This window comes from Arachis hypogaea, chromosome 2 (genome assembly GCF_003086295.3).
Source record: "Arachis hypogaea cultivar Tifrunner chromosome 2, arahy.Tifrunner.gnm2.J5K5, whole genome shotgun sequence".
NCBI lineage: Eukaryota > Viridiplantae > Streptophyta > Magnoliopsida > Fabales > Fabaceae > Arachis > Arachis hypogaea.
In genome coordinates this window covers 8,906,050-8,930,274 of record NC_092037.1, presented here as the reverse complement: position 1 = coordinate 8,930,274, position 24,225 = coordinate 8,906,050, and the positions used below count along the sequence as shown (strand labels likewise).

Below are 24,225 nucleotides of genomic sequence, written 5' to 3'. Positions count from 1 at the left end.
CCTTCTCGTTGGTTTATGGGGTTGAAGCTGTACTGCCAACAGAGATTGAAGTGCCCACCACCAAGATGTTGTTAGACGAGGCAAAGGATCGTGAAGCTGAGTTGCAAGAATTGGAAGAAAAAAGAGAAGTTGTGGGAAGCAAGATGGAAGAATACCACCGGAGACTAGCGTTAGCTTACGACAAGCATGTTCAGCCCAAGGTGTTCCTAGAGGGTGATTTGGTGCTAAAATCAGTAGACACAGTAATGAGGAAGATGTCTTTGCCAAAATGGGCTCCCAAATGGGAGGGTCCTTACATTGTTTCTGAAGTACACCCCAACGGACACTGTATCCTGCTGGACCCAGATCATGGAACAACCACTGGCCCCATGAATTTCAAGTATGTCAAGAAATACTATGCCTAATTTCAGCTTTAGTAGTTCAAATTTCAATTCCAAAAGGCTTCTTTATCAAAAGCCAATGTTTATGTTATATTATTCTTCAACCATCCTGCAATACATGAGAAAACTGCTTTAGCAATCATACACTCAAAAATTGTGAGTGATGCATTTTAAAAAAATTTTCAGTACAAAATAGTTTCAAAAAAGTGAAGTGTCCCACCCTTCAAGCTCCTAAAAGGAGTCGAGCATAAATAGGGCAAGAAAATTATGGGTACCTTCCTTTTCTTTGCCTAAAAAAAAAAGAGGCAGAAAAAAAAATAGCAGTAGATAATCCTGCTCTTCTTAGAATCATACCCTCCCCTTGCAAAAAAAAAAAAAGAATGTGTGTATCCAAAATAAAATGATCACATAAGCAGGTAAAACCCTTGGAGAAGTATGCAAATTATATTAAAAAAAAAGAGGGGAAACATAACACCCAAAAAGAGGTGTACAATGAAAGTCATAGGAGCAGTAGGACAAAAATATACTTTGTCAAAGTATTACATATTTTACAAAATAAAGTGCTGGAAACTATCACAGCCACAAAATATCACTGTAAGAAATCACAGAAGAAGCAGCCTCCTTATGCTTGGCCAATTGCTCTCGCTCCATGCTGACGCTGGCTAACCTAGCCTTCAGGGTGTTCAATTCAGATGTAAGCTTGTTAACCTTTTCTTGAAGAGCAGAAACATCAGAAGAGAGAATGTGATGCTCTTTAGACAACAATTCTTCTCTAGCAAGATCAGAAATCCCAGGTGGAGGCTCCAATTTTGCAGAAAGATTTTCAAGCCAACGACCACTAAATTTAAATAACTTAAGGTTATTTGGATGATTTTCTACCATATCCCGATGAGCACCCCACAAGTCTGCAAGGGAGTGTGAAGTGAAGAAATCCCATGCGTCAAGAAAAGCTTGGTACCCAAGCTTCTTGAAAAGGCAGTTTAGGTCATTTGGAAGCAAGAAGGAAGGAGCCCGGGATGCAATCTCCGATAACAAGTTCTTCGCATCGCCATTGAAATGCTCAAACTCATCGCGGACAGAAACTGAAAAGCAAAACAACCTTTTTTAATCAGGAATTTATAAAATGTTGGCATGCCTGACAAATGAAAAGAAATACAATGGAACACACCAGAAGAAGCACTAGCTAAAGGTTCCTTTGTGATTTTAGAAGTGCTTGAAGCTTGAAAGGTGGACTCAGAAGCGGTATGAGAAGCTAAAGATACAAACATACATACAAACAACATGAACAAAATCATGTATGCAAGTCTCAAAAAAGAAAAAAAAACAAAAAAAAGAAGAGGTGGAGTAAAACAGTTGTACCTGCATCAGGAAAAACCGTTCGGGTGGGAGTAACAACACGTCTAGTAGGATCCCCTTGGCAGGTAACACCCGGCTCAATGTCAACATTTCTCTTAGAACTTGCTTTTGCTCGTAGGCCATCTCGCACAACTTCTTGGGTAGTACCCTCGTCAGGGACGTCTCCAACAATAAATGAATTAGGAGAGTCTCCACTGACCCTTTCTAGAGAGCTCTCATCGCCTACATTTACCGGATCAGAAGGTGCATTTGGAATTGTTTTCAGTTTACCCAAAAGACGATGAGACCTACGCTTCACAACACTGCTAGATAAGCTAACCACAGCTTTATCAGGAGACTGTGATGACTCAACAAAGCAAGCAGCAGCAGAAGAACCTTTAGCTTTTGCCGTCGAAGAAGGAGAAATCCCTGAGCCAGTGGAAATTGGTGAAGGCATAGCATCAACAGAAGGCCCAAGTGGTCTTTCAAGAGACCTCTTTGCAACCTCAACATTTGAACTCTCCACTTTACTACGCTTGACCACTTCAGCAGTAACAACTGAATCATCAGGTTTTCTTTTTGAAGAAGGTGGATGTCTATAACACTTGGCATTCAAGTCTACAAAATACCAGCACAAAAGATACAGCAGTCAAATACACAAAGAGGAGAGAGAGATGAAAAAGAAATGAAGAAACAAAAAACAAGAATCAGCAAAGAGCAAATATTACTTGTAATGGTCGAAGGAGAAAGGTTGCCAGTCATGAAATATGGATCCTTGATCAAAACTGGGACAAATGATCTGACATCAGGGACGGAGGTACCCTCATATTGCCTGATATGCTCCTTCATACGCATAAGGTAATCCACATACTCCATTGTAACTCCCCCATCCCTGTCGAGAGGAACAACCAAGAAAGGATTGTACTTCGGAAGTTCTTCTTGAAACAGAACCTTTTTCATTAAATTTTTCGATGGAAAAAAAATATGCTCCACATTTTTTGGATCCTGGTCCCACCCTAGTTGGCGACTTACCCTATCAAGACGGTAGATCACTGGACAGATCAAAGCTCCACAGTGAAAATCCCTATCCATAACAATCAAACCAGGAAGAGGGGTAGGAGAAGTACACAAAAGCCAAAAGTCATAAACCCCATCCTGGCCGATGGAAATGTTATTGCGGTCATGCTCAAGACAAGCAGAATATATACGATGAATAGCCGATGTATCGGGCTGGTAAGAGGTTACGTACGGGCGAAAACAAAAATTTTCCTCCAAGTCAATAACATCCTCCAAAGATTTCGAAGGATGAGCTAAACCCCAAATTCAAGCACGAGAACTTGCCTTCTTATCTGGAAGAATTGTAGGGGACTTACGGGTGGGAGCAAACAGAGAGAACCACTCAAAAAGAAAAAGTTGAAGAAATATTTCGTCAATGAAAGACAAAACTGGAAAGCGACCATGAGCAACCTTGAGTTGCTGGAAAAATTGATCAAGCCGCGTATATAAGCTGCCGAGATACATAGGAGCCAATGGTAAACGTTCTCATCTAGCAATCAAGCAGGCTAAAAGAAACACCCCATGACTCATACACTCATCCGCCGGTCCCAAAAATATATATTTACTTAACCAATAAGCAACAAAAGCAGCTCCCCTAAGATATGAAGAAACAGCAGGAGCAGGGACAAACTCACCATTGAGGAAATCACCAAAGAAATAACGAGACCAATTAGAGTAAGAATACTTAACAGTAATCTTCTTCTTCTTGGAATCTTGCTTGTCGCCAACCACCTCTTTTCCTCTCGAGGACCGACGAGTCTTCGAATGCTCATCCTTGGAGGAAGATTTCTTAGCCTGCCTACTCTTGGACAACTCTTTTGTATATCGACCAGCTTAAGCAGATCAGAATCTGGACGAAGAAGAGTGAGATCCACACTACCAAACACCAGCAGTTGAAGAAGAACCACAACATCTTCCAAAGTGGGTGAAAACTCACCCCAAGAAGTCAGAAAAGTATGAGTCTGAGAACACCACCTCTGCCAAAGTAAACTCATATCAGATCCATTTCACTGAACACTCAACCCTGCCAAAAGGAAATCAATTAGTGCTTCTTCAACATATAGCAACAAGGTAAAGAAATTATAAGAATCAATTATGAGGATAGATGGCAGAGAACAACCAACCTGCAAATGTGCGAATAGCCTTGGCAACACCAGCTGATTCTAATCTCCTCACAAAACTACCACCCTCCTCAAACAATACTGTGAACACCCACTTTTGCCAAACCTTCTTTATGTGAGTAGCTGCCTCAGATTTAAAAGACGTCCATGGAAATTCTTGGCGCTTCAACCGAGAACAAAGTAGAGTAGGACCCACTTGATATGAAGGCTTCTCAACAAATTCACCCAAAACTCTACAATCTGAAGAATCAAAGGCGGGTTTCATAGTTTTATCCATACCTAATAACAAGCCAGAAGAAGGAGGGTCCAAAAAAGGTTTCTTCATCAGAGGAGGATCCACAAAAGTAGCCCTCTTATTTGATGGTTTAACCCAAGGTTGGGGATAGATTCAGAAAATCCCATTGCATATTCTTTAGGAACATCGTCCATATCATTCACAGAAGAGTCAGTACTTAAACTATTACTAGAGTCCTCTGGGTCACTATCCATTATCTCAGCAAGTTTCACACGAGGCACAACAAAAAAGAAGCAATTCCTAAAAAAGGGGGGAAGAAGGAGAACAGCAACAACAAAATAGAGTAAACATCAATATCACGCAAATACCAACGACAAAAATGTTCAAAATATAAAGGAGAATATTGCAGAACACTCAAAAAATTCTAAAAAAGCCAAAAAGCATCGCATGTCAAGAAAACAACCAAGGAGTTCTCAAATGAAACAAAAAAGCAAAGGTATGAAAATCATTCATCATATTCCTTACTCGATAAAGCCACTAACTCCTCATATCCTCACAACATCATATTTCATTTGGTGACATATATGAAAATATTGCAAAACATTATACGTTTATAGCTTTGAAAGAATATAAATATGAAACACTAAAAATTTGTTCTAATTGAAAAAGTTTATAAACAAATTACTTATGACTATACTATACAAAAAAAATTTTAATTAAATTATTTTTATTCTTAAATATCTATTTTATAGTTCAGATGAACATTGCTCATGATGTTTAACTCAATTTCTTTTATTTTGTGATGCCATTGGAAACATATACAAATGAGAACATGTACAAATGAGGATATAACATCCAAGTTGTAAGGTGAAAGATCTTTATCAAAGAATCCCTATAGCTAATCCCAAAATTAGCAACTCAATATACATGGGGGCTGAGAGGGGTTACTTGAGAACAGAAGCAAAGAACATAACAATAAGGGTTCGGAGTAACAAAGAGTACAAAATGTGAATTCAGACACAAGTTCAGAGTAACAAAAGTTCAGAATAATACAAAAAAAATGTCAAATATACAATAGTAGATATTCAAGTGCCAGAATCTCATCTAAGAAAATAAGAGTACGCATTATATGACAAAAAAGGGAGTAAGACCAAAGACAAAAGCAAGAAAAGAAGAAAAAGAGTCTTACCAAATAAGAAGACAGAGTGAGAAGACAGAGCAATGTTGAATATGGGAGTGTCCTTTGTCCTAAGAAAAACTCCCAATTGTTGAAGAAGACAGAGGGTTTGGATGGTGGTGCTGCTGTGTAAAAAAAAATACACTAACAAAGATGATGAGAAACACGCTCTCCCCTATCTTCCCAGGTGTTCTCACCTTCTTATGTGTCTCTCCAAATCCAGGTATTGAAATTTAAAATGCGTCCAATTAAAAGGCTAAGAGTTTTTTCCCTTTTTATTTCCTTATATATTAAATTATTATATTAAATCAAATCAACCCTCTTTTTTCATAAAATTTATATATATATATATATATGTTTTAATAATAATATTATGTATATATACATACACTACTTTTAAAAATAAATACATACATACAAATAAATTATGAATATATTCATTTACTAATCTTATTTATTTATTTATTTATTTTATTAATATTTAAAATATTTGCACAATAACATTCTTTTATTCATTTTTTTATGAGTACATAATTTATAATTATATTCATATTATACAGAAATATTTATATCTGAATATTTACAAATACATATCTCATTATGATAAAAAAAAAAAATAAAAGAGGGGAGATTTGATTCTTTAGAGTTATGATATGTTAGCTTCTTAAAAAAAATTAATTATTATTCTTGTTCTGTTGAGTACAAAAAAGTTTAATGCAGCTTGAGGGAATACTTTGTACCCTCAAAGACTGTATGGGGGCTTATGATTGTGTACTAAAAATATAAACATTTTTTGTACATAATTATTTTTATAATGACCTACAAACATGGTCAAAAAAGAGTTAAGTTCCTCCTAAAGGTATTGGGCTAAAAGGATGGAACCCAAAATAACACCTTAAGAAGTTGAATTTCTCTTCGGTGGAAACTATATTGGTGGAAGTGGATTGGTTGGATTTGGAGTGTAAATGTGTCATCTAGTTGAAAGAAAACCAAACTAGATGTTCCTTCACTAATGTCACATGTCAGGAGCTTTAACTTAACGTGTGGGAATCAACTTCATACTCCTTTTCAGTTGACAAGACTTGAGGTGATCCCAAATACCTAAAGATATTTTGGAAAGAGCAGTAAACCAAATGTCAGACTAAAATCATTGGCCAAGGGGTGCCCTCTTCATCATGGTTTTACACTATAAAAAGGACCTCAAGCCACCTCTGTAAAGCATCCTTCATCCTTCATCCTTCATCCTTCATCCTTCACTCTCACTTTTCACTTTCACCTTGATCATCTTCTTCTTCACGGATCATGAAACCCTTTTCATCCTTTACTTTCACCTTCACCTTCATCCTCTTCTGAGAGCTTCTCTTCTCTGTAAACCATTCCTATCCACTTTAAACAAAGCTCATTCATCTTCTTGTGACATTAGTGGAGGTCTCAACACTTGTTCTCCACCTCTCTTCCTCACTATTAGTTCTTGTATTGTTTATTTGCCATTAACAGAAGTGTCTTCTTCACAAGTTTACTTACTCCTAATCTCTCACTTTAACTATTATTTTTCACTTAATCTATTTTCCACAAAACCCATCCGAATCAAGATGCTATTTCTAAAATGAAGGATATAATAAATACTAATTAACCGAGTAAATTCATATCTTGAAAAATATATACCAATTTTAAATCATGATCCATCAATCACATTTTTGCAATTTTCAAATCGATGCAAAAGTCTTCTAAGAATTGGGAACCTAAGCAAAGAAACAACTTTTGAAATAAAGAAAAATATACAAGACATGGTTTATCATAGAACCACACTTTACGAAGCTTGTAGCTTAAAAGTCATGCACACCTTGAATTATAAAGTTTAATTATTCTGTTAAATAAATCTTTGACCAAATATTTTTTAAAAAAAATATTCCGTTAATTTTAATATTTATAATACAAAAATGACCTAATTATAAAATAAAAAATAATATAAAAACTTAATTGAAAAAAAATATAAAGATTTAATTGTAAATTTAATGAAATTATAGAAACCAACAAAATAATTAAATTTAATACAAATATAGGGTCAACCTTGTGCATGAAATTGGTCTTATGTAGAACTGTATCTACTTGCCATTATCAACTCTTTTCTTACAATAATCTTTCACAATTTTTCACACAAACCACACTCCTTCAATCATGTAAAATTATTACAGTACACTTTCATAAGTAAAGATGCGCTAGTGCTTTCAATAACTTAAAAATAAAAACCACACAGCACACACTTACAATTACATCTTGTATAAAAATACAAGATATAATTTTATTCCTAAACCACACTTAGAGCTATTCCACTTAAAAGGTGTTCTACACTTCTTTCTGCATAGTAATACAGAGAACTTATTCATATAAAGCACACAACACAAGCAGAAAAGAAAAAGAAAAATATCCTTTTCTTTTTTCTCCTGAATATTCGTTGCCAAGATGGAATCCACTTATATCCTCATGTTGCATTTGGTGTCCTAGAGACCCTTGAAAATAAAATTTCATAAAGAATTATGTTAATATTGGCTAAAAGTAAAAATATTGTTAAGATTGAGAGAAGCGAAATTCTCCAAAGTTTGATTTGAATGATTGCTGCCCAAACTTACTAAATTTTCCCAAAGTTTGATTTGACTATAGCATTTGGATTATCTTCCGAGAAACGAACTCCGTCTATCTCCACAATCCATGAGTCGGGAGCTTTCACGTCACCATGTGAGAAAGTTTTCATGCTCTTGCATTGACTGATTGAAACTTGGGCATGCCCTGCAAAATTCAAGGTTGACTTTCCATTGTAGAAGCTCTCGAGTTTCGGTAACTTGCTAAGAGACAGTTCCTTGAGCCCTTCGAATGTGATGACCTCATCATCATCCGGTTGATAAGCCACTATTACACTTTCAAGTGCTTCACAGTTGGATACATGCAAATGTTGCAGTTGAACAAGACATTTGGCGGTTGAAGACGTGAACAAATACTTAAAACTTGCACAACACTCTACTTTCAGCCATGTCAGATTAGAGGAGGCCACCCACGTGTGCAAAAGATCTAACCCAGTGGATTCAAGTTTCTGTAGATTCCTGAGCTCCAACTTTTTAAGCTGTGAAAGGATCTTAGCATAGCTTTCTGTGTCAGCAAGTTTTGAGGAGAATATCTCTTTGAAAGCACTATTGGCCACCGCAAGCATCTCAATTCTGGGCAGTGGCACCTTTGAAAAGAAATCAAAGGGAAATGCATCTGACTCATCAATATCATTAAAGCCCTGCAGTGTGAGACATCTTATGTTTTGGAGGTCCAAATTAGATAGTCCTTGCTCAATCATCATGATACCTTCCTTGTCCAGTGACAGTTGCTCTAAGCCAGGGGAAACAACCTGTAGGATTCAAATTAAATTCAAAATAGGACTATGCTTATATATGATAAATTAAATAAGAGGAATAATAGCAAACCAACTTTTTAAGTTAGCCAATTTTAGTGTTTAGGTTTATAATTTAGAATTTAGGGTCTAGAATTTTGGATAAACAAAATCATTTTAAAAAAGTTGACTGATATTGACGGAAAAAAAATTGGTCATCTAGCATTACTCATAAAAAGGTTGAAGTCTATTCAAAACTATGTACTCTATGAGAAATAAGCATATAATCAACTTGACTAGAAAATTTATGAATACTGTCAAGACAGGAGCTTTCATACCTTCCCAGCTGAATGAATACTATCAGGTGCAAAATTCTTTAGCAATTTACAATGATAAATATCCAACTCTCTTAACTCCGGCCAATTTAGAATTCGCTTCCCAACATAAATGTGTGTAAGATTTGGCAAATTCCTCAGAGTCAAGGACATTAACATAGAGAACATAGTAAGCTCTTTATTTGTTTTTTTGGTGGCTGCTTCATCTTTTGCAACAATTTCAACCAACTCCACACAGTTCCTCACATCTAATTTTTGTATGCTACCCATGGCAAGTGATGTTGGGAGCAAATTCTTTATGCTTTCACATTCAATAACAGTGACTTCCTTCAAGTTTGGAAGGCTGAGACTTCCTTTAAGATCCTTGTTCCCAATTTTCCAGATGTAGCTCAGATTTGGCAAATTGCACAGATTCAGACAGGATAGCTTAGGGAAGATATTAACCTGTTTGTTTGCATCTTCTTCTTTGGCTACTTCATTTCCTGTAACAATTTCAACTAACTCAGCACAATTCTTCACTTCTAACCTTTGAATATTACCCTTGGCAACTGACTCTGGGAGCAAGAATTTTATCCTCGTACATTTATCAACAGTAACCTTCTCCATATCAGGAAGACTGAGTTTTCCTTCAGGATCCTTGTTCCAAACATGCCTCAGAGTTGGAAGGTTCTCCAAAATCATTGTCTTCAAAGGAATAACAATCATGTTTGATGTATCTTTTACTTCAAATATTGCCTCAACAGAATTGCATCCCCTCACCTCCAACTCTTCCAAATTATTAAGGAAAGGAAGTAAATGAGATGAAAGTATTGCACTTGTTAAGAATTCACATCCTTCCACCACCAAACGTTTCAAATTGAAACCAGAGTAGTAGCCCTCTGGCATACGCATTTTACCAAGCCATAAAACTTCCAGCTCTGGGTGATCATCGCCAAGAACAAGATGTTTCTGAGTGTCATTATATCAGAGAAATAAATATAAGGGTAACGGAATAAACAAAGATATTGCATTCAGCTAAAAATACTTGTTTAAGATGTTAAATGTAGAAAATTTTGTAGTTAGAAAATTAAATCCTTTCAAATTTTCAAAGAATCTATTTATCTATTTTTATTATATAAAATTTGATACAAATTTATTATAGAATAAACTTATACCATATTGATTTATATGATTGTGCCATATCAACAATTTTACATAGATAACAATTTTATAATTTCGCAAAATAAAAATAACTAGAATGAGACCCGTGTGTTATGCGAACTCAAATAAATGATGACAGCAATTAATAAATATTATCAAATAATTTTAAATACATAATTATAAATATAAATAGAAAATTATTTTGTGAAATAATAAAAATTTAATCACATAAAAATATACATTGTAAATTTATAAAAATTTAAAAATTTTGTAGTTATTTATATAATATAAAAAGATTATCTTTACTAAAAATGATATATATACATAAAAAATTAGTCATTATATATTTGCAGATACATATTTGTATTGTTTCATTCTCAATGTGTATTTTATATTTTAATATGTATTTTGTAACACCATAATTTTTAGCATTTCATGATCGTACTAAAAGTCCGAGCGCTACTTACATCTATTCCTTTAATTATATGTTATGTTTATGTTATATTGAGCCTTCGCGAATACGAACCGAAACATTAATTAAAAAAACGGAAAATTTTTACTTTCAATCACTTATAATAAAATAATTTCTAATAATAAGGAACTCCAATTTATAAAATAAATTATAACTTATTTATATTTATATTTTAAAAAATGTGAGTCGTTATATATCTTATGCAAGTAATTATTTTTTGTGTATGCACATAGCATGTTGTATTTTTATTAATTTCTATTTTAAAAATTGAAACTTCATATATCTATAGTATCAACTATTTTGATAAGTACAAATAGATTGCATTTTTATTGAAAAGAATTAGAATATAAGTATTAAAATAAATAATAACATTAATTGATCTATTTGATTCGGTTCAAAAGTTAGCTTTTTAAGTTAGCGATTACTACTTCTAATTTTTATTTTTAAAATGTGAATTATTTTTTAAATATCTTTGCTAGTAATTTTATAAAAAAAATTATTATTTTTTATTTTAAGTAACTTATAATATGTAATGCTTTACAATGTTGATTTTATAACTCATCCTCTTTATCATCACTCTCTTAAGAGATTCCAATATTTTTTAATATTTGTATTATTATTTTGACTTTAAATATTGCTTCTAGTATCTATATACATGTAAATTATGTTTTAAAAAATATGAATTGAATAATTTAGAAAACAATTAATATTACTAAAAAAAAAAAATTTAGTTGTAGGATTAATTTTTTGTTTATATCCATGTCTTATTAATTTACTCTTTTATAACATTCTTTTTTAAGTAATGCTAATTGTGGATAAGTTTGCTTGGACTATAATTTTTTATTTCAGACCATTTGTGACAAGTCCAATAGGTTAAAAGGAGCTGTCTATTTATGTTCTTTTTTATTTTATATTTTAAAAAATATTTTGACAAAAATGTCATTTTAGGTAAAAAATTTTAAATAAATAATATTTTTTAGTTGATGGGTTGAGTATTCAAATTGGATTAAAATAAATATTGGCTAAATTTTTTTTTGAAAATTACAAAAAAAATTAACAAGTTGGAATTTTAGCTTATGACACTAACCCGTTTATACTATTTTTTTTTAGAATAATCATTGGATTAGTTTGTTTAATCCGAAATTTAAACAGACTTAAATTTAAAGACAAAATTTTCTCGTTTAAATGAACAAACGGACTAGTCCGATAAATTTAGCATATTTTAACGGCTCTAGATGCGAGCCGATGTAGTACTAGTTTAAGTGTGTGGTGACATTGGAGACCAGAAGTCGAAGGGCCTGCTTAGTGATGGAGAAATGTTGGTGGGATGATAGTGATTAGTGAAGGGTTGGAGGTTGGAGACTTGGAGTGACTTAGCAATAGAGATGGCTGTAGGTTAGTTAGTAGGTTTTTTCTTATGCTGTTTAGGTGAGAAATGGTTGAGGATTGAGAATTAGGTAGTATTAGAGTTTAGAATTAAATTATATTAGAGAATAATTTAAGAATTTTTTTTTTGTATTTTTTGGAGTTTGATAATTTTGTCAACTAGAATATCTTCTATAGTATAATTCTAGTTTTTTATTTTTTTTTAAATTGTTTTTCATATTCTGAATATTTATAGATAAAAATAATAATTTATTCAAAAAGAATTATTCTTAACATTTGTTTAATTAATGTGTACTAATTCAAAAAATTGAAAAAAAATGAAAGTACCTTTCAAGTTATAACTTATGATGCACGGACACGGATACGATACGACACGGCCACACGGGATACGCCGACACGCGAATTTTAAAATCTTACATGACACGGGAACACACATACATATAAAATATAAAGTATTTTTTAGATAAATCATAATGATATTTTGATATTTTATTGATATTAAAATATAAATTAAATTTTCTAATTATTTTTAATGTCTTATTTTAATTATATCAAGTATTTAAAATATTTTTTATTTTAATAATAATAATATATAATATGTCTAAATTTATTTTAAGAATATATGTTAAGAATAAGACTGGACACGCTGACACGTGATGGTATTTAGGTGTGTCCGAAGGTGTCCGGAAAAGAATTTTTTCTTTTTTATTAAGACACAGTTGGACACAAACAGGTGTGTGGGAACGAGTGTCAGTAAGTGTCGTGTTTGAATTGGTCTAGAACGTTCTTCCACATGTACCGCTCCTTGTTGAGAGAAACTTTTCATCGCAGGACAGTCTTCTATATTCACCCAAATTAAAGAGGGTAACTTCAAAATGGCACTCCCAGAATAAAAGCATTCTAGATTTTTCAAAGAGTGAAGTTTTATCCTCTCAAGGCGCTTAAGTTCAATGTCTTTCGTCGCCGTGGAAGCTGTAGCTGTTTCATCACTCTGCTGTTCTTTTCCCACTATTTCTTTCAATAAGTCGCATCTCGAAACTTTCAACTCCTCAAGGTGTATTAGCAGTTTTGCAGCTAAGGATGTGAATAAACACTCCAATCTATGACAAATCGATATATCCAATTCTTTCAGATTGGAGCAAGTTTGTCCTAATGTTGTCAATTTTGGACATCCAGAAACTTTTAACAGCTGCAGATTTAACAAGTACTCTACCCCACTAATGGCGTTCAGCTCAGAAAGTGAGAGCAAGCTCAATTCTTTCAAGCCAAGCATCCTCTTACCTGCTTCTTCTGGAATATTGATGGATTTAAAATGATGGTTACGTATTTCAAATCTCTCTAAATTTGGTGTCTTGTCAAGTATCTCTAATAGTAAAGCAGAGTTCTCTCCATCGTCATTGTTCTTCACTTCAGCAAAGTTAACAACTCCAAGTTCAATTAAATACTGAAGGCCTTGATTCACAGACTGTGCCAACCATGAGCTTAATGCCAAAATCTGATTTTGGTTGAGGTACAACGTCTTCACGTTGGAAATAGCCTGTTAAAGGAAACAATTTTAAATTCGATTTTGTTAGAGAGACAATGACTTTCGTAAATAATGTAAACAATGGATTTTAAAATTGACCCAATAAAATAAAAACACACTACACCTCTACAAAAATTACGGAAATCACAAGTGGAGAAAGGAGATTACTGTATGCATAAGTGTATTGTTCGCTAAACTCATTGTCTCCCTATACTTCTTCTTTTAAATTTAGTTAAATTATTAGATTTATAGACTATTTAGATGATACTTTGATGGTTGAGTAGCATTACTGTAAAAAATACACAGATATAATGAAGAAAAAAAAATTATGACACTGACATAATATATGAATATATAGAATTTTTTATTGGTATTAAGAACAGTTTTATGAATTAATTTTCAAAATTTATAATTCCGATGTAATTTAATCATATTCTTAATTTAACTGAACATTCAGTGTTAACAATTAATTAAAATGAAGGAATTATTCACCTTATTATATAGTAAATTTTTAAAAATGATTACATTTTGATTTTGTTAAACACATTTGTTAAGAGTATTAAAAAAAGAATGTTATAAAAGAGTAATTTTTAAAATTTTCAATAATATTAAAGGTCTTGATAATAATTGGAAATTTAAATACCTGTTAAGATTATATAAAATATGAATTTATATTTTCGATACAACTATTTTATAATAAACACCTTAATAATATCTCTAACAAAACACCTTAAGTCCTTAATAAATACTTATAAACACTTGTTAACATAACAAAATTAGAGTTAAATTCTAAAATAGTATCTAAGATTTTCTTTATTTCTCATCCTAACCTTTCTTCGAATGTTCCAATTACAATGTGGGTGTTTGAAAAAAAAATTGTTAATTTCTTTTATTTTATTAATTGCTAATGTTAAAGTGTAACTATACTTGTTGCAGACTAGTGAAAAAAAATGGTGTGAGTTATTTGTCTAAGACTGATAATGTACAAAAAGAAATAAATGGAAGAGCAGATGCTACAAACAACAATGAACAAGTGAGGGTGAATTGTTTTCTTGAGGATTGAAAAGTTGGAGATGAATTAACGACCTAGAAATTTATAATCCAAGTATTAGGATGAAAAATATTTGCTCTTCCACACTTATCTCTCAGTGCCTCGGTTTTGGTGAAACAACCTTTCTCCTTCCTCCAAAATTTATGAACTACAATACATTCTATGGTATCAAAATTTTTCAAAAGTTCTAACTGCTTCAGCAAACAAATCTTATCTTCTAGTCATAGAGGAAGAAATTTTAAATGCAAAGAGTTTGAGCGAAGAAGACGAAGAAGTGTTCAAAACATTGGAGGTGGCAACGCCTTATGTTTTATTAAGGTTAAATGACATCATTTCATCAAGTATTTAGTGCTAAAATTAACGCGTAGTTATTTTGTCTAGTCCAAAATGACCGTTAATCAGTTATGTCTCAGGTCACTTACGAGTTACGAAGTCAAGAGGAAATTGACGAAAAGGAGATGGAAGATTAATATGATGTAATTTTTTTAATTTCAAAAATATTTATAGTGTAATTAATTTCTCGAAAATCTTTTTGGTGCAAAAAATGAATATCAAGAATCACTGTAGTTTTAACTTGCAAAAACTCCAACGTTAAATACAAATAATAAGTTCAGGAAAAGTATGGACCAAATAAACAGTCCATTGTATATATTGTATAGATATCTCATTGTCTCCCTAGCGAGACTTGTAAGTTCATACTTTCTAAAGTTATTAACTTTTTTGTATTCTTTAGTATCTTAACAAATTAATGTCCTAACAAAATCTAAATTATTATGCAATTCTCATGGTCGGTTCCACAGAAAATCAACTAGGGATAAAGCCAACTGTAATCAATTAGTTAAAAAATAAATTCATTACAGAAACAACAACAAAAAATTTCCACTATCCTAAAATTTTTAACTTCAAAATCAGAAATAAATAGAGTTGGTTTAGTTAGCTTATACTGTAATTGGTCCCTTAAACTTTTTCTTCATGGAAAAATTGAAAATGAAAAAGAGTATTTGTTACCTCTTTATTGGTGAAAACGGGTTGCCTGCTAATAATTGAGGTACTGCTTTGATCCTCGAGACGTTGTTGATGACTCTAAAATAGCTCCAACTCATCGCTACAGCCAAGCACTCTTAACTCATTTAACTCGGGGCACACCACAGTGAATTTTCCAGAGCAAAAGTGAGTAAGTCGTGACAACATGCCCAGTAACAGTTGGGTTAAACAGGGAACAAAAAATTTTCTGTTATTTCAATTGCTTCCTCTTCCTTTCGAACGATTTCCAGCAAATTTGTGCATACTAGTACATTGAGTTTCTCTAGCTTTTTAAGATTTCTGGCCAATGCTACTGGAAACACGGTTTTCAATTTGTTACACATAAAGATTCTCACTTGTTGCAGATCTTGAAAGCCGAGGATTCCCTGTTTGTTATGTTGCCACACATGCGTCACTTTTGATAGCGATTTTAAAGTTAGTTTCTTCAGCTGGAATGATGTTTCCTTGATCTTAGAGTTATCCACTTCAAAAATGCTTATTATCTTGGAACACTTTTCTACTTCCAATTCTTCTAAGATCTTCAAAGAAAGAAGAACATTGGATGGAATTGCATATGGCTTGGAGCCACAACACTGCAGCAGCTTCAAGGTTTTCAAATTGTTAAACCAATCTTCTTGTAGACCTTCGCTGATTTTCGAGATTGTTCGATAATCATGTTTATCAGTCACTCTTAATTCGTCCATGCACTCGTAAAACTTCTGTGAACATATAAGTTATGATCAGCTTAGTAATATGTTTATTTATAGCCCAATGCTCTTTTTTTAACCAAAAGTAATAAAATTAGAAATTATTCTTTGAGGATATCTAAGAGAAGGTTCCAGATATCTTTCTATATAAGAGAGTGAGAGACTTTAAAGACATACAGAAAACCAACTCCTGTTATGAACTCAATAATCACGCTAAATAAATTCAACCATTTTAGATTTACATAAAAAGCCAATTATTAAATTAGTCATTTATATAAAATATATACTAAAAATAATTTAAATAATATATATTTATCTACAAAATTATAGTAACTGATTTAATAACTAATTATTTTTAGTGTGTATATAATATTTTAAAAAGGAAAAGTCTAGGAGGCCATATTTGTTATTAATAATATGATATATTCTTCCAATAATCCACTCGCTGAAGCTGAAGATGGATGACATATATATAATTTCATAGACGGCATGAAGTTCACAATAATGTTTCCCGTTCTAATTATTCTTTTCCTACTTTGTGTACCATAAGGCAATGTCAAATAATCTAACAATTCTCATTTTTCAGTTATAAATTTTACATTAAGACACTTGCATGTACATTTTTACCTTATTTTAAACAAAATCTTATTAAGTAAAATATAATTTGATTTATTCATTTTTAACCTTTAAATTAAAAAAGAGAAAGAAGAGAAAACCATCAAAGGAAAGATTATGCATGTACCTTGTGTTTGAATATATACTGCATCGTATCTTGTAAATTCCCCTTCCAATGCCATCTCATCTGCTCTTTTTCATGTGCAACATACACCTTTTGCAGCATTGGCATGTTACTGACTCCTTGAGAGAAATTTTCTAATTTGGGACACACATTCACCACGAATTTCTCTAATGATGGGAACTGAAAGGAACACTTGTTGAAACTACAAAAACTTTGTAGGTTCTTCAATGCCACAAGCTCAAGGGTTGTCAATTGTTTAAAGTTCTTGTCCTTCATCTGATACAATTTCCATTAAAGATTTGCAGTTGATTACCTTCATGGTGTTGAGTTGACTCAGTGCTCTTGCCATAGATGGTGACATTAAATATTTTAGTCCTTTACAGCCAACTACTTCCAGCTTTGTCAAGTGAGCGAGAAATACAGAGGAAGGTGCTAGAGTCTCCAAAAGTGGACAATCATTTGAAGAATTGCATCTCGTTCAAAGCCGATCTCCTTAAGATTTGGTAAATCAATTAAATTCAAGCTTTTCAGCTTTGGAACAACCCCTAGTCTTTCAATATTGGGAAGCCTTTCGAGAGGCACCAATTGTTGAAAAGAACAATCACTCAACCAAAGGCTGATCAGATTAGGATTGTTATGAAGGAAAACATATAGAATATTAGTATTCTTCAATCCAGATAAATGAAGCTCTTCTAATTTGTCCATTCGGGAATCATAGTTGCTTAACAACTTTGCATGCCATGAGCCAATTTGCAAGGACTTCAATTCATTGAGCGCCTATACAGATAAATAACAAAAGAAATAAGGCTGCGTTGGTTAGGGAGATTGAGATTGAGAGACAGTATTGTGTTTGGTATAAAATATATTAGGCTGAGTTATATCTAAGTATTATATTTGGTTTAAGATAAATATAAAGATTGAGGGATAAATTTAGAATTTAAAAAGTTAAATAAAATATTTTTTTTAAATATTATTAAAGTTTGGGTTTTGCTAACTTATAACCAAAAGGGCATATCATAAAAAAAATATTTTATAAAAATTATTACAAAATTTAATTTGTTAACTTTTCAATATATTGAATATATCAAAAGTATAAATTTTTTATTATTATTATACTTTTTAAAATGTGCCATAAACAAACACTACCTTAAGGTAGAGTAAAGTACAAGTTATATTTATCACTATCTATTCATTTATCTTCTGTATAAATCGTATTTGCTATAGTTTTCTATGTAGTAGAAAGACTAAATTTCTGTAGTGGTTCTTGAAGTTCTTGACGTGCATCAATTTGGTCTCTAAAATTTTAATTATACTATTGTTGTTCTTAAGATTGAGCTTCAGGTATCATAATGGTTCTTCGACTTTTTTCTAGCATTGACTCAGCAAACGAAGTGATAAGCTAACACTCTTGTTCCGATGGAAAATAGTGAAATGGCATCGTTTGTTTTTTAGGTCCAATCAAAGTGTATGTGCAAACCGTTTTATATATTCACAACTATCAAAACGATGTTTCTATTTTAATTAGCCGCCAAAAGCAAACAACTTCATTTTATCATTGTCTAGCGTGCTAAGAGTGTCAACTCATCATTTTGTTTACTAAGTCACCGTTAGAAATGAGTCGAAGAACCACTTTGATGTCCGAAGGTCAATTTCAAGAATGACAATAGTATAATTGAAACCTCATAGACAAAACCAGTGCATGGCATGAATTTTAGATGTCACTTTAGGAATTTAGTCGTAGTAGAAATAATAGTCAAGTGCTTAAAGGCATTATCTTACCTCTTCAAAAAAATACATAGGCTTTCTTTGTGCACCTGTGGTGTCTCGTTTGAAATGTGGTTCCAACTTGTCACAAAGTTCAATAGACAAGTCATTCAATGCTGGCAACTCTAAGTCATAATCTCTTCGGCAGAACCTCTTCAATTTTGGTAGTCTCAAAAATTTGATTGTTGCCAATTTGGTGAACTTAATGAGAAGATCACTTGGGTTATTGGCAACTTCTTCGTCAGCTACAATTTCCCTCAATTGAGAACAATCTGAGACCACAAGATATTCAAGATTTTCAGAAGTCTTGGCTATAGGAACAGAAAATATGTTTTCCAACTTGCCACATTCTTGAACCCATATCTTTTGTAGATTTTTCAAGCCAAAGTTCCCTTCTGGATGATCTTTCTTCCGGTTAAACAAATGCTCCAATTTTGGAAGTGCTTGTAAATGAACATCTTGCAATTTGATTATTGCATACCTACTAGTACCAGAAAGCTTACTTCTCCCATCCAGGTTAAATATAGCTTTTATTGGCTTGCAATTAGTAACTCTTAAGCTGCATAGATGTTCAATTCCCACCATGTCATGAGTAAAAACATGATTCAATTTATCACACTTATCAATAACTGCAGTCTCCAACTTGACAAAGGAATTTACGGGGAATTCAAAGTCACATATCTCACTCAAACTCTTCATGTTACTCACTTTGATATTCTTCAAATTCGGAAAGATTCTTTCCTGTTTTAGTTCACAACAAGAAGGAACAACAATTAAACCAATGGCCATATAAGCCAAGCCAATTACATACTTTTCTTGTAGTAAATTGTTGGACCCTACATCAAGTTACATACTTTTCCTTTAGCAAATTACATATAAAAACAGATGATACAAATGTATGCATTTTCCAATAAAGATATTCATATAAAATTGGTTTTTAACTAATTTATGTCCGTAAATTGCTAGCATTTTAATTTGTCTACTGTTATACTTATTTTAATTTGACAATTTTAAAATAAAATAATCTGTTAAATCATATATTTTGTCATTTTTTATCATTCAAATAAAATTTATTTTAATATTTTATGGAATTCAAGTTTTCTACTCCAAAATTATATAAACAATCATATTATACAATATTACATATCAAAATTAAAAATGTTAAGTGTATACCAAATCATTTATCGGTATATTTATATATAAATACATGTATATGTTAAGTTATTTTTAATATGTATTTTGTATTTTATGTATAATTTATATTGGTGACTGATTTTGGTATAAACCTAGTATAGTTGGATAAAAATCTATTCTTAATATATAAAAGTAGATACATAAGTTTACCCACATTACTTTTAAAACATCTTTTTCTTTCTACTAATGCCATGTCAGCAATATCGCTTACTTGGCAAAATATTAGAATCAACCACTTAGTTTTTACCAAATTAACTATTATTTCTAAATCAAAGAAAACACAAAAATTTATAATCAAATTTGTAACCTACAAAGACATTGAATCCATATCCATATATTTATTATATTTCATTGTTATAAACAATACAATAAATTTATAACTCCAATAATTAATTTATTAATTTCTATAAATAACTTATTAAATATAATAAACATTCATATTACAAATGTAATCATAATATTAATCATAATAAATTTTACGTTACAAATATTCAAATTTCATACTATTTGAACTACTTATATAAGTCTCTTATCACTATTCCTTCAAATGACATCAAATTTAGCACAAAAAATTTATTTCCGAACTACACATCTCAAACTTACTCAATGGAGCATCATTCTTTGGCCAATATTACCAAACAAAAAGACAATTAGTTTATCAAAGTTCACGTGGTTCATCTGTAGGAAACATTAACACCCACAAATGAAGAAGAGTCTCTTTGCTTAGAAATAATTATATTAGATGAAAAAGTACAAAAAGAAACATATTTATTATATTTTTAAATTGAATTTACGAAAAAAATACTTTAATTATTTTTTTTTATATTATTTTATAATACTTTATATATAATTGTATTTTGAGTAAAGTATTGTTTTTGTCCTCAACGTTTGGGGTAAGTTCCAAAGTTGTCTCTAACGTTTCAATCGTCCTATTTAAGTCCCTAACGTTTTAAAATTGACTCAATGTTGTCCTACCGTTAAGGATCCGTTAACAGAATTGACGGCGGGACAAAATTGAGATGATTTTGAAACGTTAGGGACTTAAATAGGACGAAAACGTTAGGGACAAAAACGATACATAAAAATAAATTTTAATTTAATTTTATCTTTCAATAATATTATTTTTTTACTGTACATAGTATTTAATTATTTTTCAATTACATCTAAATAAATTACACTTAATTACATTATTTTCATTTTAAATAATTTTATTTTTTTATAATTTTAAAGAATTTTGATACATTAGAGACAAAAGGTATAATTTATATTTTATTGTATATATATATATATATTATTTTTTTCTTTTCTGCAAGTTTATATACTAGTCATTCTATAAATATTTCATGATAACTAAAAATATTTAAGAATAAAATTATAAAAAAAATAATTTATTTAAAATGAAAGTAATATGATTAAGTGTAATTTACTTAGATGTTATTAAAAAATAATTGAATACTATGTATAGTAAAAAATTGATATTATTGAAGGATAAAATTAAAAATTTTTATGTATCATTTTTGTCCCTAACGTTTTCGTCCTATTTAAGTCCCTAACGTTTCAAAATCGTCTCAATTTTGTCCTGCCGTCAATTCTGTTAACGGATTCCTAACGACAGGACAACATTGAGTCAGTTTTGAAATGTTAGGGACTTAAATAGGACGATTAAACGTTAGGGACAACTTTAGGACTTACCCCAAACATTGGGATAAAAACGATATTTTACTCTTGTATTTTAATATCGTTAAAATTATACTTCTTTTAATATGCTATTTATTATTCTTATTTAACTAATTATGAACTATGATTTACTAACACGCCAGAGAAGGAAAAGTCTATACTATAAAAAATTTAAAAATAGAAAATACAAATGATTTGTATAGGCCAATTAAAAGTATAATGAAAGCAAACTTTTTATTCATAATTGTTATGAAAGAAATTAAAGATCCAGTTTTGAACATTTTCTAAAACTATTTTGAATTTGCATCACTTGAGACATTGTCTGATAGGGTGGGTCAAAGAAAAATACTAACAGGTAATTTCATTTTATACTATTTTAATTATTCTTATTAAAAATAACTTATTAAAAAAAATCTACACATTTTCGTTCTTTTTATTGTAAATGTCATTGGAAAAGTACATCAAGAGATTAAGAAGAAATAAAACCATACAAATTCAAGACACATCTTTGAAAGAAAAACATACATGCAAAGATAGAACAAACAACCTAATAGAAAGTGCATGTAACTCAACAATTCATAAAGAACATGCATTCACAATAATCTCGACAGAAAGAAGAAAGCAACAATTCTAACAATAACAATAAAGAAAAAGGAGGACGAGCGCCACATAAAAAGACTAAATCCATCAACTAAAACAAATGCAAAAATTAAACTACCAAATAAAAATGTCACTTTGTAAAACTCTAAAATCCAAATTTTTTATACTATAAATTATTTTAAACAAAGCACCTTTCAGATTTAACTTTAATTTAGTCATATTTAATTTAATTCTACGAAATATAATTATTTTTAATATTTATTATATACTATCATTAATTAATTTACCGTCCGCGCATTGCGCGGTCTCATTCTAGTTAAATAGAATTAGTACGTGTTACAAAAAGGAAAAGCCATTCTTGCGCATATGTGTGTTCAGTGGATAAAAATGAGTTATTATTTAAGGTAATAGTGTTATACCATCAATCAACTTATACGTACCTTCTTTTTAACATCAGTACTACCTTGCTCTTTTGAAAAAATGAGTTTCATCTTGTCACATTCCGTGATAGAAAGGCTTTGTAGTTTCACCATATTTCTAGCCATAGATAATGATAATAAAAATTCCAAATTCCCACAACCCTTCACTTCCAAGTGTACCAATTCTGCAAAAGGTGGCTTTTGGCCGATCCATATTTGGTGGATTTGGATCGACAACAACTCGATTTTCTCCAATTTGAAAATTTTAACCTATGAAGCAACACACACAAAATACTTATTTCGATCCAAAAATCAAAGAGATATTTTGAAATAAACGTGTACACTAAAATCAATCATCATGCATTTATTCATAAAAAATGTTAAAAAATTAGCAGAATTTATTATTTTTAGCTAGCAATTAGCTAGCAATGTTTTAAAGTGTGGGCTAAAAGTAATTCTTTGAGTTTTTCTCTTATAAATTCATATACATATATAATTTAACTCATTTTTTATGTATATTTTATATTTCAATATATATTATATTAGTGACTAATTTTGGTAATTGATTTTAGTATATATCTAACAATGATTCTAAAATTATATATGAAAGAAAACTAATCTTTTAAAATGCAAAAGAAAAGATTAATTTATAGTTTATACAGTAGAAAGTAGTTTCTAACTCACCTTTTCATTGAATAATACTTTTTCCTCCACTGCAGATGAAGTGAGATAGAATCCAAGAAACTTTGGCAAGGATTGTAACGTTAAAGAGCGTAACATTTGGAACTCAAGTGGCTTAGATGTGTCAGCATCTTCTGCTTCCGCAAAGAAAACCCCTTCTAGAGAGTTACATTCTGAAACTTCAATTGTCTCAAGAGCAACCAGAAGCTTGGCCATAGAAGCAAAGAAGACATTCTTCAATCCATCACAGAGCTTAACCTTGACGGCTTTTAGTTTGCAAAAAGGAGGATTCTGAAAGTGATTTACAAGAGCATATTTGCACCATGTTCTTGAGCTTGTAGAGGTACAAAGACTCTAATTTGGGAAAAGCCTTCTCAGGATGCTTCCTCTCCTTGGGGTTGATCAGAGATAAAATGCTAGAATTACTCACAATAGATAGCTGTTTAAGAAATGGAAATCCATTCAAATTCAGCTCAAAGAAAATATCTTGGACACCATTGAGTTCTTCCAGCAACAAGTTTTCAACTCTTTCAAACAACATTTTGATCCCCTTTTGAGAATGAATGTCAAAGGTAGGGGTGGCAAGCGGGGAAGTCCGCCCCGCCCCGTCCCGCCCCGCCAGAAGCCCGTCTTTTGGCGGGCTGGCCCGCCCCGCCCCGCCTAATGAGGCGGTCCCAGAATCCTAGCCCGCCCCGCCTAACGGCGGGCTAAGTCCGCCAAATTATATTTTTTTTTTTTATTTTTAACTATTAAATAATATATATAAAGGTATAAAAAAATCTCTCCTATTTTTTACTTTTAATTATTATAATTTCTAAAAGTATAAACAAATTAT

At 31.5% G+C, this 24,225-nt stretch overlaps 2 protein-coding genes across 2 annotated transcripts; both read right to left on the bottom strand.

Moving 5' to 3' along the window:
• Window positions 1-7,375: 7,375 nt before the first annotated feature.
• LOC112736568 (uncharacterized) lies at window positions 7,376-9,957 on the bottom strand. Its single transcript, XM_025786079.3, has 3 exons — window positions 9,016-9,957; window positions 7,935-8,695; window positions 7,376-7,814 (listed from the first exon to the last, which is right to left on the bottom strand). Coding segments are annotated over exons 1-3 (1,650 nt in total). The 5' UTR covers window positions 9,904-9,957; the 3' UTR covers window positions 7,376-7,813.
• Window positions 9,958-12,795: 2,838 nt separating this feature from the next.
• Window positions 12,796-22,970, bottom strand: LOC112736560 (uncharacterized). Its single transcript, XM_025786067.3, has 5 exons — window positions 22,731-22,970; window positions 18,835-19,560; window positions 17,059-17,832; window positions 15,595-16,328; window positions 12,796-13,547 (listed from the first exon to the last, which is right to left on the bottom strand). Exons 1-3 carry the CDS (start codon window positions 22,833-22,835, stop codon window positions 17,488-17,490), a joined length of 1,176 nt encoding a protein of 391 aa, XP_025641852.3. The 5' UTR covers window positions 22,836-22,970; the 3' UTR covers window positions 12,796-13,547; window positions 15,595-16,328; window positions 17,059-17,487.
• Between the last annotated feature and the right edge of the window lie 1,255 nt (window positions 22,971-24,225).